Source organism: Amblyraja radiata, chromosome 6 (genome assembly GCF_010909765.2).
Source record: "Amblyraja radiata isolate CabotCenter1 chromosome 6, sAmbRad1.1.pri, whole genome shotgun sequence".
Lineage (NCBI taxonomy): Eukaryota > Metazoa > Chordata > Chondrichthyes > Rajiformes > Rajidae > Amblyraja > Amblyraja radiata.
Genome location: NC_045961.1, coordinates 96,380,603 through 96,398,740, shown reverse-complemented (window position 1 = coordinate 96,398,740; position 18,138 = coordinate 96,380,603). Strand labels below are relative to the sequence as shown.

The window sequence follows — 18,138 nt, the reverse complement described above, 5'->3', positions numbered from 1 at the left end:
GAGACCCTTCAGACTGATGTGGGGGGGGGGGGGGGGGTGCAGCAAGGAAGAGGCGGAGCTAGTAGGCTTGTGGGAGAGCTGGGAATGGGGAGGGGAAGGAGGGAGAAAGCAAGGACTATCTGAAATTGGAGGTCAATATTCATACCACTGGGGTGTAAACTACCCAAGCGAAATTGTATGGTGGACAGATTTGTTCTCTTAATCTTCCCTTGTTATTTTGTTAGCACTGGATCCGATTGGAGATCTTTCCAGATGTCCTTGTTCATAGACTAAAGATGGTTGTGGACCCTGCTGATAGTAGTTATATGCCATCATTAGTCGTGGTGTCTGGTAAGTTATGTACATCATCCATTTTTTTGCCAGTTCTCATTTCTGTGTAGTGAAGATACATTGAGTCAAATGTTTGACTATTTTGTTTCAGGAGGGAATTCATTAGATAATCTTATTGAGCTGAAGACCATCAACATCACCCCGACTGACACTATAGTAATGCTTCTGAACGAGTGTGTGGAGGTACATGTTTTCCGTGCATTTTTAAATGTGCTTACACAATCTCTTAATAAGAATATATTTTGCTCTTGTATGTACTAAAAAGTGATACATGGTGGCTTAGAAACCTCAGCTGAGTATCAGTCCTACTCTAACATTCAATAATAAAAGTAAAATAAGCTGCACAGTTGGTGGAAGGGAATGCCTAGAGGGAAATTGGATCACCAATTAATATTAGAGGGCTTAATTTTATCGTAAATTTGTGCAAAGAAGAAAAGGTTATTTAAAAGGAGAAAGATTGCAGCAAGCTAAAACATCAAAGGATTTGAGTGTCAATGAAACACAGAAAGATAGCATGTTGATCAAGAAAATAATGAGAAGGATAATGGAGGGAGCTTCAGAATATAAAAGTAAGGAGATGCTACACAACAGAACGCATGTAAAACCACATTTGGAGCACTCGGTGCACTTTGGGACCTCTTATACGATTGTATGCCAGCATGACCTGTTCCTGTTATTGTTTTTATATTGAGACTAAAGGGTCTGTCCCACTTAGGTGATTTTTTGGGTGACTACAGGTAACTGTCGCAAATTTTTCAACATGTCGAAAAGTTTTCGGCGACAGTGGCGACTATTTTTGCTGTCGTAGGTTGTCGCCAGGTGTCGTAGGTGAATTCCATTAAAAGTAGTCCTTGGCAATCGCCAAAAGAGTCGCCTAAGTGGGACAGGCTCTTTAGATCCCAGTGGATGTCATCTCTCACACGTCTGGTGTTAAGATGAAACAGTTTTGTGTAACCTTTCACTGCAGCAGCTTTCTTTCCCTATTTCACATCCTTCTCCATGGTGAATATCTTTAAGAGGTATCCTGGTCCAGTTTATTTCTGTTAAAAGGCTGAATGCAAAAAAAATGTGTTTGAAAAAAACCCCTCTACTTCACATTAATCCCACAATCGTAGAAACACTTATTTATGAGATGCAAACTCTTTGGGGAAACAAAGCATTATAGAAATAGGTGCAAGTGTTTTTAACCGTTTCACTTTTCTCAGCAGCACAGGTACATTGAAATAGCCATCAAACAGTGCAGAAGTTCTGGCATTGATTGCAAAATCCATGGCTTGAGCATCATGGGGCGCATCCGAGCAGAGGAAGAGGATCTTGCAGCAAACTTTCCTTTTCTTGCCTCCGATAATGAGGAGGAAGATGACGATAAAAGCAATACTGGAAGGTACTGTGTGCACTAATAACTAGAATAGGTTTTGAACAGATTGGCACAGTTTTGAATAAAAATCATTTCATGCTTTTAGTTTTGAAAAAATATTTTAATTTTCCCATACTTACTCTGATTTCCAATCTTGAAGACTCTCCAATGCTGCAGTGAAATTGGCAGCTACTGTATTTGGAAAAAAATAGGGTGACCATCTTCTCCACGTGGATATACTTGCCCTCCAATCAAAACTTGCCCTACATGATTATATCTGGCAAAATTAGTACATAAAACATCACAGATATAGACGAGGTTGAGCTGCACCAAAGTCTTGTCTTCTACTCCAAGGACTGCCCTCTTTCATTATTGTTTGGATAATTTTGTTCTGTATCGGGTTATGCTATAAAAGACAACTTAGTTTATAATCTTGTGCAAGAATGCACTTTCATTCAATGACCGTTTATTTTTTTAAATGCATGCATACACATTTATATTAAAATGTCTGAATAAGAACATCTTGTCTAGCAATTATAAGTTCCTGCCTTTAAATTTTCTGATGCACCTTGTGATAAATGGGTGAAATTAGAGGGTAGTAGAGTTATAGAGACAGTTTCCATTGCAAATGAGAGCGTAGATATTTTCTGGCAACACAAATATGTCCATATATGATTGGTGACTGGCATTTTCAAACCACAGGCTAATTATTCTTTGCCCTCTAATCCTGCTCCTCTAATCATGCTACACTTCATGTTGATTCCTGTGAACAGCACAAAATAATAATACAATGGATATTAAAAGTCGTGTACAGTTGCACTTGCAGAGAGCACAGCAACTACTGTCACCTATATTGGCTTTCACACTTTACCTTATCACATGTGTAAACAAATTGCAATCATGGGTTTATGGAAGGAAGCAGAAGGTATTTGTGAGAGGTTGCTTTTCAGACTGGAGGCCTGTGCCTAGTGGTGTGCCTCAGGGATTGGTGCTGGGCCCATCGTTCCCCTTGGTTAATATCAACTATTTGGATGACAATATAAAAACGCATAATTAATAATAGATGATAGTGAAGTTGTTGGTATCGCAGGCAGTGAAGATTCCTTTCAAGAATTCCAGCGTGATCGTGATCAGCAGGCCAAGTGGACTGAGGACTGGCTAATGGAGTTTAATGCAGTCAAGTGTGACGTGTTGCCTTTTTGGAAGTCAAACCAGGGCAGGACCTTCACAGTGAATAATAGGACCTTCGGGGGGGTGGGGTGTTGTAGAGTAGAAGGATCTAGGAATGCAGGTACATGATTTCAAGAAAGTGGCATCGTAGGTAGATAGGGTGGTTAAGAAGACTTTGGTACATTGGCCTTCAGTCAGAGAGCATTGAAGTATAGAAGTTGGAAGTCTGAAGAAGGGTCTCGACCCTTCACTCCATAGATGCTGCCTCACCTGCTGAGTTTCTCCCGCATTTCTGTCTACCTTTAAAGTTGGAATGGTATGTTATAGCTGTGTAAGATGTTGGCGTGGCAGCGTTTTGAGTATTGCGTTCAGTTTGAATCACACTGCTAGTGGAAGAATGTCATTGATCTGGAAATAACGCAGCGATGACTTCCAACGAAGTTGCAAGGATTTTGGGCCTGACCTTTAGGGAAAGGATGGGTGGTCATATTATAGAGGTGTATAAAATCAAGAGATGAATAGATAGGATGAGTATTTTAAGGTAGAGATATCAAGAATTAGTGAACATATGGTTTAAGGTGAGAGAGGCAAGATTTAAAAGTAACCTGAGAGACAACTTTTTCACTGAGGATGGTGGGTATATGGAATGAGCTGCAGTGGGGGTAGTTGGGGCATTATAACAGCATTTAACAAATATACTATATTGTTACTATAACAGCATTTAAAAAATACTTGGATGGGTACATGGCTATGAAAGTTTTCGAGGGATATGAGTCAAGCACGGGCAAGCTTAGATGGGGCATCTTGCTTGTAATGGACAAGTTCAGCCAAATAGCCTGTTTCTATGCTGTATGACACTATGAAAACTTGTAGGCGGTTTGTCAGTTGTACTTGGGTTTGTAGTCTATTTTATGTAATAGGGAAAAATAAACGGCAAGCAGTAATGAAAAAGAGCAATTTGTGTTGCAGAACTTTGGTGTGGTGAGAGACAAGTTTGCATTGCTGACATTCAATATATTGCATTGTGTGCGATTGTGTAGGGGTAACACTGTGAATATCGAAATGGAGATAGATGGATTAGTGAGCAAGGCAATAGGTAATTTGTCCCAGGGCTTGTCCCAGATGTCACAATTTTAAAATCACATCTTATTTTAATATTTCTTGACCAAATCTCTGTTCACATTTATTCTGAAACCTGTGTGTCTGTAAAACTGTAATTCTTTAATGCTGTCCAATTAGAAATGATGATGCCTTAGCACCTCCAAAGGCAAGAATCTATAATTACTAGATAGAAACACAGAAACATAGAAAATAGGTGCAGGAGTAGGCCATTCGGCCCTTCGAGTCTGCACCGCTATTCAATATGATCATGGCTGATCATCCAACTCAGTATCCTGTACCTGCCTTCTCTCCATACCCCCTGTTCCCTTTAGCCACAAGGGCCACATCTAACTCCCTCTTAAATATAGCCAATGAACTGGCCTCAACTACCTTCTGTGGCAGAGAATTCCAGAGATTTACCACTCTCTGTGTGAAAAATGTTTTTCTCATCTCGGTCCTAAAGGATTTCCCCCTTGTTCTGGACTTCCCCAACATCGGGAACAATCTTCCTGCATCTAGCCTGTCCAACTAGAAGCATCTAGTGTAGTAACTTCTTGGATAAGCTGACCTTGCTTTAAAATATGTTTAGCATTTTTGAAGAAAGTTTGGTTTACCTAAAGTATTCATGCTATAGTTAAATTATAATCTAATATCTGAAATTAATTTTAATGATTGTGCCACAGTGTGTCCACTATTTCAGATAGTGTCAATCAGGGTACTTGTATGGTCCTTTGTCAATGAAGATTTTTAGTATATATTGATCAAAATTTCAAGGGAAACAACTTATTTTGAATTTTTATGTTCACCAGAAAATATAAATTGATTCAGGAAACGCTGTCGTTGATGTGCTAATTTTGTAGCAGTGTTAATTTAATTTAAGAAATAATGTTACATTATGATTTATTTTGCTATTTAAATCCCGAGTGCAGTTTACAAGCACTATTCCTGCATGATGAAGCTTTAAAATCATCTTTTCCTCCTCTCCTAGCCTTGTGCGGAAGAAAGCATCCGGCGCAGAATCAACAGCAGCAGTTAGAACAAAAGTGTTTGTATGGGGTCTAAATGACAAAGACCAGCTTGGGGGACTGAAAGGATCAAAGGTTAGCATTGTTATTTCTGTGATTATTAACGTTGTCTCCTATTTGTTTACAAACTTCAACGGGGTAAATCGCAGGTGGAATTTAATGTGAAAAGATGTAAAGGTCCACTGTTACAAAAAGTGCAGAATATTATTTAAGCATTTGAGGGACATTGCTCAGAGGTATCTGGTTGTTCTTGTACTCAAGTCAGTTAAAATTAACTTGCAGGTTCAGCAAGCATTCAGGAAGACTTTTATTGCAAGATGATCCGAGTACAAATGTTATCTTGCATCAATTATAGAGAACCCTGGTGAGACAGTATTCACGATATCATATTGGTCTTGTTTCCTCACTTAAGAAAATATATACTTGAGGTCGAGGGAGTGCAGTGAAGATTCACCACGCTGATTTCTGGGGTGGCGGGTTTAGACAATAGACATAGGTGCAGGAGTAGGCCATTCGGCCCTTTGAGCCAGCACTGCCATTCAATGTGATCATAGCTGATCATCCCCAATCAGTTCCCCGTTCCTGCCTTCTCTCCATGTCCCTTAACTCTGCTATCCCTAAGAGCTCTATCTAACTCTCTCTTGGAAGCATCCAGAGAACCAGCCTCCACTGCCCTCTGAGGCAGATAATTCCACACTCACAACTCTCTGTGTGAAAATGTTTTTCCTCATCTCTGTTCTAAATGGCTTACCACTTATTCTTAAATGTTCTGTACTCCCCCAACATTGGGAACATGTTTCCTGCCTCTATCGTGTCCAAATCCTTAATAATCTTATGTTTCAATAAGATCCCCTCTCATCCTTCAAAATTGCAGTGTATACAAGCCCAGCCGCTCCAATCTGTCAACATATGACAGTCCCGCCATCCCGAGAATTAACCTTGTGAACCTACGCTGCACTCCCTCAATAGCAAGAATGTCCTTCCTCAAGTTTGGAGATCAAAACTGTTCACAATACTCCAGGTGTGGTCTCACTAGGACCCTGTACAACTGCAGGAGGACCTTTTTGCTCCTATACTCAACTCCTCTTGTTATGAAGGCCAACATGCCATTCGCTTTCTTCACTGCCTGCTGTATCTGCATGCTTACTTTCAGTGACTGATGAACAAGGACCTCCAGATCCCGTTGTACTTCCCCTTTTCCCCAACTTGACACCATTTAGATAATAATCTGCCTTCCTGGTTTTGCCACCAAAGTGGATAACCTCATATTTATCCACATTAAACTGCATCTGCCATGCATCTGCCCACTCACCCAACCTGTCCAAGTCGCCCTGCATCCTCATAGCGTCCTCATAGTTCACACTGCCACCCAGCTTTGTGTCATCTGCAAATTTGCTAATGTTATTTTTAATTCATTCATCCAAATCATTAATATATATTATAAATAGCTGCGGTCCCAGCACCGAGCCTTGCCATACCCCACTACCACTGCCTGCCATTCATACCCTTTGTTTCCTGCCTGCCAACCACTTCTCTATCCATGTCAGCACCATACCCCCAATACCATGTGGTCCAATTTTTCCCACTAATCACCTATGTGGGACTTATCAAATGCTTTCTGAAAGTCCAGGTACACTACATCCACTGGCTCTCCCTTGTCCATAATCCTGGTTACATCCTCAAAAAATTCCAGAAGATGAGTCAAGCATGATTTCCCCTTTGTAAATCCATGCTGACTCGGACCGATGCTGCTACTGCTATCCAAATGTGCCGTTCTTTCATCTTTTATTATTGACTCAAGCATCTTCCCCACCACCGATGTCAGGCTAACTGGTCTACAATTCCCTGTTTTATCTCTGCCGCCCTTCTTAAAGAGTGGGACAACATCAGCCAATCCACAAGAACTGATCCTGAATCTATAGAACATTGGAAAATGATCACCAATGCGTCCACGATTTCTAGAGCCACTTCCTTAAGTACCCTGGGATGCAGACCATCAGACCCTGGGGATTTATCAGCCTTCAGTCCCATCAGTCTAGCCAACACCATTTCCTGCCTAATGTGAATCTCCTTCAGTTCCTCCTCCACCCCAGATCCTCTGGCCACTAGTACATCAGGTAGATTGTTTGTTTCCTCCTTAGTGATCCAAAATACCTGTTCAACTCATCTGCCATTTCCTTCTTCCCCATAATAAATTCACCCGTTTTAGTCTTCAAGGGTCCAACTTTGACCTTAACTAGTCTTTTCCTCTTCACATACCTAAAGAAGCTTTTACTATCCTCCTTTATATTCTTGGCTAGCTTACCTTCGTACCTCACCTCATATGTTTGCAGTGTGAAGAGAGATTAAGTAAAGTAGGTTTGTACTTTTGAGGTTAGAAGAGATGATATTGAGCGAAAAATTAGTCATATGTGAGAGGCTTTTTTAAAATAGTTTCCAGTTCAATAATCCATCTGCTGCAGGGAATGAGCAGATTGAACAGCATCTGCTCTCTGATCAGCGGACGTAGGATCTCGACCTGAATCATCAACAATTCCTATCACCTTCACAGATGCTGCTGGACCAGCTGAGTTCCTCTAGCTTTTTTTTAATTTGCATTAATGTCCCAGCATCTGAAATCCTGTGTCTCCAGGTATTTTTGGTTTGCTGACAAATCTGTACTCAAGTCTTTTTAAACCTCTCTACTTTAAACTTTAGATAAAGGTTCCCTCGTTTTCAGAGACGTTATCAGCTTTAAACGTGGTACAAGTGGCTGGTGGTTCCAAGAGCCTCTTTGCAGGTAATGCAACATTGACTTTAAATGTTTTTCCAAATCGTATGTTAACATTTTGTGTCGGAATAATTGAGGTAGAAAGATAAATTACAATTAAATCACAAAGTATGTAGGAAGGAACTGCAGATGCTGGTTTACACTGCAGATAAACACAAAATGTGGCACTTGTGGGGGGGTATGGAGAGAAGGCAGGTACAGGATACTGAAGGACCAAGTGGCCTACTCCTGCACCTATTTTCTATGTCTATGTTTCTATGTAAAATGCTGGAGTAACTCAGCAGGACAAGCAACATCTCTGGATAGATGGAACGGGTGACGTTTCGGGTCGAGACCCCGAAGAAGCACTTTGTGTCGTCTCTCTTCTGCGATAACATTTTGTGTTGTTTGTGATGTCTGTTTTTGGGGTTTACTAGGACCACACTGCTCCAGACCTCATCACAACCATTGTCCAAACATGGACCAAAGAGTTGCATTCAAGAGGTGTAATGAGAGTAATTGGCGTCAAAAAGTCTCATCAAAGACATTTGTGGTGCTGGAGGGCTATCAAACTAGAACCCAACCGTGTTGAAGTTCATTAGGGCAGTTTCCTAGACTCGTCTCCGGCTGTTTTTTCTGACTTAAAACATTAACATTAGCCAATCCACAGGAACTGATCCTGAATCTATTGAACATTGGAAAATGATCACCAATGTGTCCACGATTTCTAGAGCCACTTCCTTAAGTACCCTGGGATGCAGACCATCAGGCCCTGGAGATTTAAGTTCAAGTTCAAGTGAGTTTATTGTCATGTATCCCTGATAGGACAATGACATTCTTGCTTTGCTTCAGCACACAGAACATAGTAGGCATTTACTACAAAACAGATCAGTGTGTCCATATACCGTTGTATAAATATATACACACATGAATAAATAGACTGATTAAGTGCAAATAACAGATAATGGGTTATTAATGATCAGAGTTTTGGCCAAGCCAGGTTTAATAGCCTGAAGGCTGTGGGGAAGTAGCTATTCCTGAACCTGGTTGTTGCACTGATCAGCCTTCAGTGCCATCGGTCTACCCAACACCATTTCCTGCCGAATGTGAATCTCCTTCAGTTCCTCCGCCACCCCAGATCCTCTGGCTGGTACATCTGAATGCCAATGTTCTGATGATTACTATGTTCACCCCTTTTCACAACTGCTCTTGAAATAAAGTACATCATGTTGCAAAGAGTAAAATGTAGACCACATTCATGCGTGGGCCGCTAAGTGCCACGTAACAGTGCTAGGCAATGTCTATATTCTAACAAGAGTCCCACTACCTTTTCCTACACATTCTTATGACATAGTCTTTTTTCCCCCAGAGTAGAGGAATTAAAATTTAGAGGGCATAGGTGTAAGGTGAGAAGGGAAGAATTTAATAGGAAACTGATGGACAACTTTCTCACTCTGTCGGTGGTGCACATGGACCACATATAAGGAAGAAAGTAGCAGATTTATGGAGAGACCAGCTGGCACAGGCATGAATGATTGATGTAACTGTATTTCTGTTTCTATCCATTTGTTCAGTTAACTTATCTACATGACATTGATCAATTGTGGTCCTTCATCTATTTGGTACCGTATCACAATGTACCAATGCATTTATTAAGAAGAACAAAATGTTTAAAGAGTGCATTTCTCTTTTTCACCAACTCCTTAATCTTTTGGATAAAGATGAAATTTGAAACAATACATAATTTCCATAGCATGTTTGTAATTTAAAATGGATCATAATATTAGTCATTGCTGTGGAATTCTCTGCCACAGAGGGCTGTGGAGGCCAATTCACTAGATGTTAGATATAGCTCTTCGGGCTAACGAAATCAAGGGATATGGGGAGAAAGCAGGAACGGGGTACTAATTTTGGATGATCATCCATGATCATAATGAATGGTGGTGCTGACTCGAAGGGACGAATGGCCTACTTCTGCACCTATTTTCTATGTTTCTTCTCATTCTGTATGGTTATCCCTTAAAAAGAAACGTCATAACGTCTAATTTTATGCTTCAACAAAAGGAGTGTAATCATTGCTCACTTTTCAACTTTTGCCTTGCAGTTACTGCTGAAGGTAAAGTCTATGCCTGTGGAGAAGCCACAAATGGGCGCCTCGGACTTGGAATATCTAGTGGAACAATACCAATTCCTCGACAGATATCGGCCCTTAGCAACTACGTTGTGAAGAAAGTAGCTGTGCATTCGGGTACCTGCTTTAAATTTATTTTTAAAGCATTATGCAATAATTTATCTTTAAATATATCTAATGTTACTCTGCATTGCAGGTGGACGTCATGCAATGGCTTTAACTGTTGATGGAAAGGTATTTTCCTGGGGTGAAGGAGACGATGGAAAGCTTGGACACTTCAGCAGAATGTAAAAATATGACTATTTTCCTCTCTCTGCTATTTTATGAAATGACCCCCCGTCTCCCCATCCTTCTTGTTTCTCCCCATGTTCAGTTCTGGGCCTAATGTTGCAGGAAAGTTGTTGTCAAGCTGGGAAGGGTACAGAAAAGATTTATGAGGATGTTGCCAGGACAAGAGGGTCTGAGCGAGATGGAGAGTTTGAGTTGGCTGGGACTCGATTGTAGCTCAAGAGGATGAGGGGTGATCTTATAGAGGTGTATAAAATCATGAGAGGAATAGATCGGGTTGATGCACATTCTTGCCCAGTTAGACAGGACTGGTGGATCGGACAGGTTTGGAGGGATATGGACAAAATGTGGGCAAGTGGGACAAGTGTAACTGGGACATGTTGGCTGGTGTGGGCAAGTTGGGCCGAAGGGCCTATTTCCACGCTCTGACTATTTATAAAAGATTGGAGCATTAAGAGGTTACTAAATAATCTTTCTGCAATAACATAACACTTGATATGTTTTGTAGAAACAAGGAAATGCAGATGCTGGTTCACACATAAAAGGACACAATGCTGGAGTAACTCAGCAGGTCAGGCAACATGGACACAAAATTCTGGAGTAACTCAGCGTGACAGGCAGCATCTCTGGAGAGAAGCAATGTGTGACAATTTTGGTCGAGACCCTTTTTCAGACTGATGACCCATCAGTCTCGACCTGAAACGTCAACCATTCCTTCTCACCAGAGATGCTGCCTGTCCTGCTGAGTTACTCCAGCAGTTTGTGCCTATCTTCGTTTTAAACCAGCATCTGCAGTTCTTTCCTACACAGGTCAGGCAGCATCTCTGTAGAACATGGATCGGTGATTTTTCAGGTCGAGTTCCTTCTTCGGACTTCAGAATCTGAAGAAGGGTCACGACCCGAAACGTCACCTATCCATGTTCTCCAGAGAGGCTGTCTGGCCTACCGAGTAACTCCAGCACTTTGTGTCCACTTGATACTTTTTTCTTAGATTTTAGTACTCTTCTTAAAATTTTAAATCACTAGATTATATTCCAGCATGTCCTTTTCCATGCCTTTTTATTATAAGTGTGTGACTATTTGTTTGTGGTGGCAAGCTATTTGTTGTAGATTTAAATTAGTCTTTACATTTTAAAGTATATATTTTTTGTCAAGTTTCTGTCTGTTTCCCATGCAAAATCTGTGGGTAAGAAATATACTGTAACTAGAAAATTTACATGCTTTTAAATAGTTTTTGCCATTCTTTTCTGTGGCTGATCTTCTATCTCAAGACTGTCATCATACCAGATCCCTTTTCCCCACCGTTTCACTATCAGTCCCAGCCACTAAATGTTCAAGGTTCTGTGCAGAGAGATTTCAAAATATTTATATCTGAGATTTATTCTTCACTTTGGAGGAATGTGAGGAAATTAGGCGTGGGCACCAGTTGAAGGTGGAACTTAGTCAAGGGCACAAGTTGAAGGTGGAGCTGGAAGGAGGGAGACAGCTTATGTTTAGTTGAGAGATAGAACATAGAAACGGGCACTCTGGTCCGCCGAGACCACACTGACTATCGATCACTCGTTCGCACAAGTTATGTGTTATCACTTTCACAATCATTCCCTACACACTCAGGGCCATTTACAGAGGCCAATTAACCAACAAATCTGCACCTCTTTGGGACGTGGGAGGAAACTGGAGCACCTGGATGAGACCCATGTGGTCTCAGAAAACATCCATACTACACACAAACAGCAGCTGATGTCAGCATCAGTCTGGGTGTCTGTGAGGCAGTGGCTCTTATCCCTTGATTTTCACTTGAAATTTGCTGTGATCAAGGAACTCGGTTTGCTCTGCTAAGCTTTGTGAATGCACCATTGGTTTGCATATAATACTCGGATATAAAGGTATTTATGTAGTAAATGCTGTGATTTTAACAGAATTGAACTCCATGTGCGTTGTGACAATACTTTGAAAGAACGTTTGCGCTTTTTCTAAAAGTATGTATTTATTTTCAGGAATTGTGATAAACCAAGACTGATTGAGGCATTAAAAACCAAGCGCATACGAGATATTGCTTGTGGGAGCTCTCACAGTGCTGCTATAACTTCCAGTGGTGAGCTGTACTCATGGGGCCTTGGCGAGTATGGCAGACTGGGACATGGGGACAACACAACACAGCTGAGACCAAAATCGGTAATTACTTATTTTACGCTGTCGTAAACGTTTCTGTCCATCTTTCATTCTTTGTTCATAAATTTGCGCTTCTGTGGAGAAAAACATTTTGAAATTATCACTTGTCGCAATATGGTAAGCAATACTGAGGAATCAAAGTTAGTTTTTTTTCCCCCCCTCTGTTTTGCAAACCCTATTTACTGACCTTCTTGATTAGTAGGGGCATCAAAGGTTGCGGATTGAAGGCACGAGAATGTGGTTGAGAGGGAAAAATAGATCAGCCATATTGAATGGCGGAGTAGGCTTGATCGGTCCAATGGCCTAATTCTGCTCCTTTATCCTCTGGTCTTGCGAACTTACCACAATTTGTGTTGGCTGAAAACATGATTTTTAAGAACAGACCTTGGATGATTGTTCATTCTTTCCACAGAGTGCTGACTATTCTTAAGTCATTATTTAGATACAGTGTGGAAACAGGCCCTTTGGCCCACCGAGTCCACGCTGATCAATGATCACTTGTACACTAGCTCTATCCTACACACTCGGGACAAGTTACAGAAGCCCACAGGGTCTTTACAAAATTTACAAAAAACCCGCAAGGTCACAGGTAGAACGTACAATCTCCGTACAGACAGCCCCCATGGTCAGGATTGAACCTGGATCTCTTGCGCTGTAAAGCAGCGACTCTATCGTTGTGCCACCCTTGCTTTTATTTATCTGTGACTGAATATATTGATACCTTTGTTCAGAATGTTTATATTTTTGTACATAAGATCCAGTTCTGCTGTGATGTAGAAATTAAGCAGTGGTTTGCATTTTGCAGGTGAAATTTCTTCTGGGGCAGAGAGTCATTCAGGTAGCATGTGGGAGTCGGGATGCACAGACACTAGCGCTGACTGATGAAGGTAAAGAAGAATTTCCTGCTAATTTGCAATGTTTATATCTACCAAATCCGTCACTTTCTTTCCAACAACTGTTCTTGTTAAATGCTTTAGGTCTGGTATTTTCATGGGGAGATGGTGATTTCGGGAAACTGGGACGTGGAGGAAGTGAAGGCTGCAACGTTCCACAAAACATCGAAAGACTGAATGGCCAAGGGGTTTGCCAAATTGAGTGCGGTGCCCAGTTCTCTCTGGCGCTTACAAAGTCTGGCGTGGTGTGGACATGGTATGTTTAGGTTTAATAAGGACATTGTGTTGTAAATGTTTGTCATGTTAGGCAGGCTTAATACTTCTGTCTGTGGTGTGGAGAGTATTGTACATGATATGTACGGTGAATGCACAGAAACTATTACCCAGCGTAGCAGACTCAAGAACCAGAGGACAAAAGTTTAAGATGGGTTAGATTTAATAGAAGCTTGAGGGGTAATGTTTTCACACACAGGGTGGTGGGTATATGGAATAAGGGGCCTGGGGAGGTAGTTCAGGCAGGTACCATAACATTTAACAGCTATTTGGACAGGTACATGGATAGGAAAGGCTTAAAGGGGGTAAGGGCCAAACATGGGCAGGTGGAAATAGTGTGGTTGTGGCATTTTGGTTGGGGTGGGCAAGTTGAGCCAAAGGGCCTGTTTCATGCTGTGTGACTCTACACTATGAAACTATTTTCATTGATTAACTTTTCTTCTGTGCAGGGGCAAAGGAGATTACTTCAGACTAGGCCATGGAACTGATGTTCATGTGCGGAAACCACAGGTGGTGGAAGGTCTTCGTGGGAGAAAGATTATTCACGTGGCTGTTGGTGCATTGCACTGCCTTGCTGTCTCTGATACAGGCCAAGTAAGTAAGCAATATTTCTATAACGAGTGAGAATTTGGTATGGACGCAGCACAGATTTCAGCTAGGAGAGGAGATATAGGTTTATACTTTTTCAACAAAAATGTTAAATTAACCAACTTAGAAAATTATTCATTTCAAATTCGCGACTTGATCTTTATGTAATTTTTATTTACCATTTTTCTAGTTGACCAAAATTAGTGCAACGTCAAATCATTAAATTATGTCGGCATATCTGTCATATTTCACTTGGAACATTGTGTGTCCATTCTGCTAAAGTTTATGGTAGATAAATAGAAAGATTTCAGTCTTTTAAAAGATGTTCATCGTTCACCAAAATGTAGAGCAAGTTAACTTTTCCACAGGTCTATGTTCCAAATTCTTAGCTTTAAATCCAACATTTGTTTTCTCCCTGATGTAACATTTCTAGGTTTATGCTTGGGGTGATAATGATCATGGCCAGCAAGGAAATGGAACCACAACCGTCAATAGGAAACCTACCCTTGTGCAGGGTCTTGAGGGACAAAAGATCACTCGGGTTGCTTGTGGTTCTTCGCACAGTGTAGCCTGGACAACAGTGGATGTGGCAACACCTTCAGTGCACGAACCAGTCCTGTTCCAAACTGCCAGAGATCCTTTAGGCGCTTCATACTTGGGTAACAATTTAATCATGGCTTTTAAGTTTGTTACGTGTTATGGATTTCTGAATTGCATGTTAAAATATAGTCCATAAATGTGATGTGTCTGAATTAAAAGTACAAATGGATAAATGTCATTTGTACATGGAGCACTTGTGTTTTTATTATCTGTTTTAAACTATTTTAAGAGTATTATTTACCGTCTTTAAATATAATTTTACGTTTCTTAGGTGGGAGCAGAGAAGAAATTCATTGTGTATTAAATAGTTCACTTTGGCTTTTGCCGATTTGCAAGAAATTAGTTTTGTACATGTATGTTAATGTTTTATGTAGGAAGCAATGAAACACATTTATCGTGACCTTGTGCTGAGTGTGCCTCTAAATTAATCTAAAGAGTGAATATTAGTTTTGGAGAAAGTGGTCGTTTACTCCTCTTGTTTATTCCATGTAGGTGTTCAGTCAGACATGGATTCCACCACCATCAGCAACAAAATTAATGGCTTGAACAACACCAAACCTAATCGGCCCTCACTTGCGAAGATTCTCCTCTCGTTGGATGGAAATCATGCCAAGCAGCAAGCATTGTCCCATGTGCTGACAGCTCTGCAGATCATGTATTCTCGGTAAGACCTCACATCTGGACATCTGGAGTGAGTTCCTGGCCCTCTGTATAGGTTTCTGGAGATTGTTGATTATGCTGCTCAGTAATGGTATTGACTTTTCCTCTGTGTGGATGTCTAATGTATTGCAGTGAACAGGGATAGAATATAGAAAATAGGTGCAGGAGTAGGCCATTCGGCCCTTCGAGCCTGCACCGCCATTCAATATGATCATGGCTGATCATCCAACTCAGTATCCTGTACTTGCCTTGTCTCCATACCCCCTGATCCATTTAGCCACAAGGGCCACATCTAACTCCCTCTTAAATATAGCCAATGAACTGGCCTCAACTACCTTCTGTGGCAGAGAATTCCACAGATTCACCACTCTCTGTGTGAAAAATGTTTTCCTCATCTCGATCCTAAAAGATTTCCCCCTTCTATCCTCAAACTGTGACCCCTTGTCCTGGACTTCCCCAACATCGGGAACAATCTTCCTGCATCCAGCCTGTCCAACCCCTTAAGAATTTTGTAAGTTTCTATAAGATCCCCCCTCAGTCTTCTAAATTCTAGCGAGTACAAACCGAGTCTATCCAGTCTTTCTTCATATGAAAGTCCTGACATCCCAGGAATCAGTCTGGTGAACCTTCTCTGTACTCCCTCTATGGCAAGAATGTCTTTCCTCAGATTAGGAGACCAAAACTGTACGCAATACTCCAGGTGTGGTCTCACGAAGACCCTGTACAACTGCAGTAGAACCTCCCTGCTCCTATACTCAAATCCTTTTGCTATGAATGCTAACATACCATTTGCTTTCTTCACTGCCTGCTGCACCTGCATGCCTACCTTTAATGACTGGTGTACCATGACACCCAGGTCTCGTTGCATCTCCCCTTTTCCTAATTGGCCACCATTCAGATAATAGTCTACTTTCCTGTTTTTGCCACCAAAGTGGATAGCCTCACATTTATCCACATTATACTGCATCTGCCATGCATTTGCCCACTCACCCAGCCTATCCAAGTCACCTTGCAGCCTCCTAGCATCCTCCTCACAGCTAACACTGCCCCCCAGCTTCGTGTCATCCGCAAACTTGGAGATGTTGCATTCAATTCCCTTATCCAAATCATTAATATATATCGTAAATAGCTGGGGTCCCAGCACTGAGCCTTGCGGTACCCCACTAGTCACTGCCTGCCATTGTGAAAAGGACCCGTTTACTCCTACTCTTTGCTTCCTGTCTGCCAGCCAGTTCTCTATCCACATCAATACTGAACCCCCAATACCGTGTGCTTTAAGTTTGTATACTAATCTCTTATGTGGGACCTTGTCGAAAGCCTTCTGAAAGTCCAGATATAACACATCCACTGGTTCTCCCTTATCCACTCTATTAGTTACATCCTCGAAAAATTCTATAAGATTCGTCAGACATGATTTAACTTTTATAAATCCATGCTGACTTTGTCCAATGATTTCACCACTTTCCAAATGTGCTGCTATCCCATCTTTAATACCTGATTCTAGCAGTTTCCCCACTACCGACGTTAGACTAACTGGTCGGTAATTCCCCGTTTTCTCTCTCCCTCCCTTTTTAAAAAGTGGGGTTACATTAGCTACCCTCCAATCCTCAGGAACTACTCCAGAATCTAAAGAGTTTTGAAAAATTGTCACTAATGTATGAACAACGAAGAAGGGTCTCGACCCGAAACGTCACCCATTCCTTCTCTCTAGAAATTCTGCCTGTCCCGCTAAGTTACTCCAGCGTTTTGTGTCTATATTCTATCTTTTGAATTATGTGTTTATTAGTGAGGCTGACAACAGAGCCATCCACCATCAGTTATCTGAGCATTTATCCACCATCTAGTTCCTGACTTACCCCTCCCTGTCTCCTCTATGCAGTGGTCTATCTTTTCTTTCCATTCTCAGTCTTGATGCAAGGTTTCAACCTGAAAGGTCAACAATGCCTTTACCTACCAAGATACTGCTCGACCCACTGAGTTCCTGCAGTCGGATGTTTGTTGCTCCAGATTGCAGCAACTCTTGTGTCTACATTTATCCAACATGTTGACCAAACTTCTGTCTTTTTGCAACATCGTTTTTTCAGATTTTCAGTACTGGTGATTTTTCTCTTTTTACCTTGAAAGAATGTATATTGTTTGTGCATTGTAGTTAACTTAAGCTGTTAATTCAATACTGTTTCACTATCATACCTATTTAACTAATAAAACAAAGTGCTGGAGTAACTCAGCAGGTGAGGTAGCATCTCTGGATGTTTCGCGTGGAACACTTCTTCAGACTATTTTTGATCAAGATTCCAGCATCCGCAGTTTAATTCTCTATTAAAATAGTTATTCCTTCTTGGAATTTTTTTTTAATGATTGGCCAAATTTTGTTTACATTTTGGATCACCCAAGTTTCAGAATTGCAAGACAATCATTTTCCACTTTTCACAGGGATTTAAAAAAACCCAATAATAATTTTTCCCCACAGTGATGCCTTGGTGGGAGCCCTGATGCCAGCCAGCATGATTGCACCTGTAGAATGCACGTCAACATCTCCTGTGCCGCCGGCTGAGTCGTCTACAGCCACAAGTCCAGCTGGAGAGTGCACTTCGGACGTGGCAAGTGACAGGGAAGACCGAGTGAGTCCAAATCCTTGGCAGGACAGGAGAGGAGAGGTGAGAATGTTTATGCAAATGTGGCGTGAACGTTTAATGCTATATACAACTCTTGTAATGTTTGAAAACCTGGATAAGTTTTTAAATTTTTAATATTTTTAATATGGAATTGGATTTGATGTTGGAGCTTAATCCTGAATGTAA

The 18,138-nt window shown here is 41.2% G+C and overlaps 1 protein-coding gene across 5 annotated transcripts in view; it reads left to right on the top strand.

Annotated features, from left to right (window-relative positions):
• The window catches only part of herc2 (HECT and RLD domain containing E3 ubiquitin protein ligase 2), a 188,683-nt gene that overhangs the window by 121,940 nt on the left and 48,605 nt on the right, over nt 1-18,138 (top strand). For 4 of the 5 annotated variants that reach the window (XM_033023263.1, XM_033023264.1, XM_033023265.1 and 1 more), the window contains exons 54-67: nt 225-330; nt 422-513; nt 1,536-1,714; nt 4,947-5,058; nt 7,681-7,762; nt 9,837-9,980; nt 10,060-10,150; nt 12,149-12,326; nt 13,129-13,210; nt 13,301-13,472; nt 13,939-14,083; nt 14,511-14,736; nt 15,170-15,341; nt 17,808-17,994. In XM_033023263.1, the coding sequence (XP_032879154.1) occupies nt 225-330; nt 422-513; nt 1,536-1,714; nt 4,947-5,058; nt 7,681-7,762; nt 9,837-9,980; nt 10,060-10,150; nt 12,149-12,326; nt 13,129-13,210; nt 13,301-13,472; nt 13,939-14,083; nt 14,511-14,736; nt 15,170-15,341; nt 17,808-17,994 (1,968 nt within the window). The remainder of the gene's footprint in view (nt 1-224; nt 331-421; nt 514-1,535; nt 1,715-4,946; nt 5,059-7,680; nt 7,763-9,836; nt 9,981-10,059; nt 10,151-12,148; nt 12,327-13,128; nt 13,211-13,300; nt 13,473-13,938; nt 14,084-14,510; nt 14,737-15,169; nt 15,342-17,807; nt 17,995-18,138) is intronic. The other variant, XM_033023262.1, reaches the window with a different exon arrangement.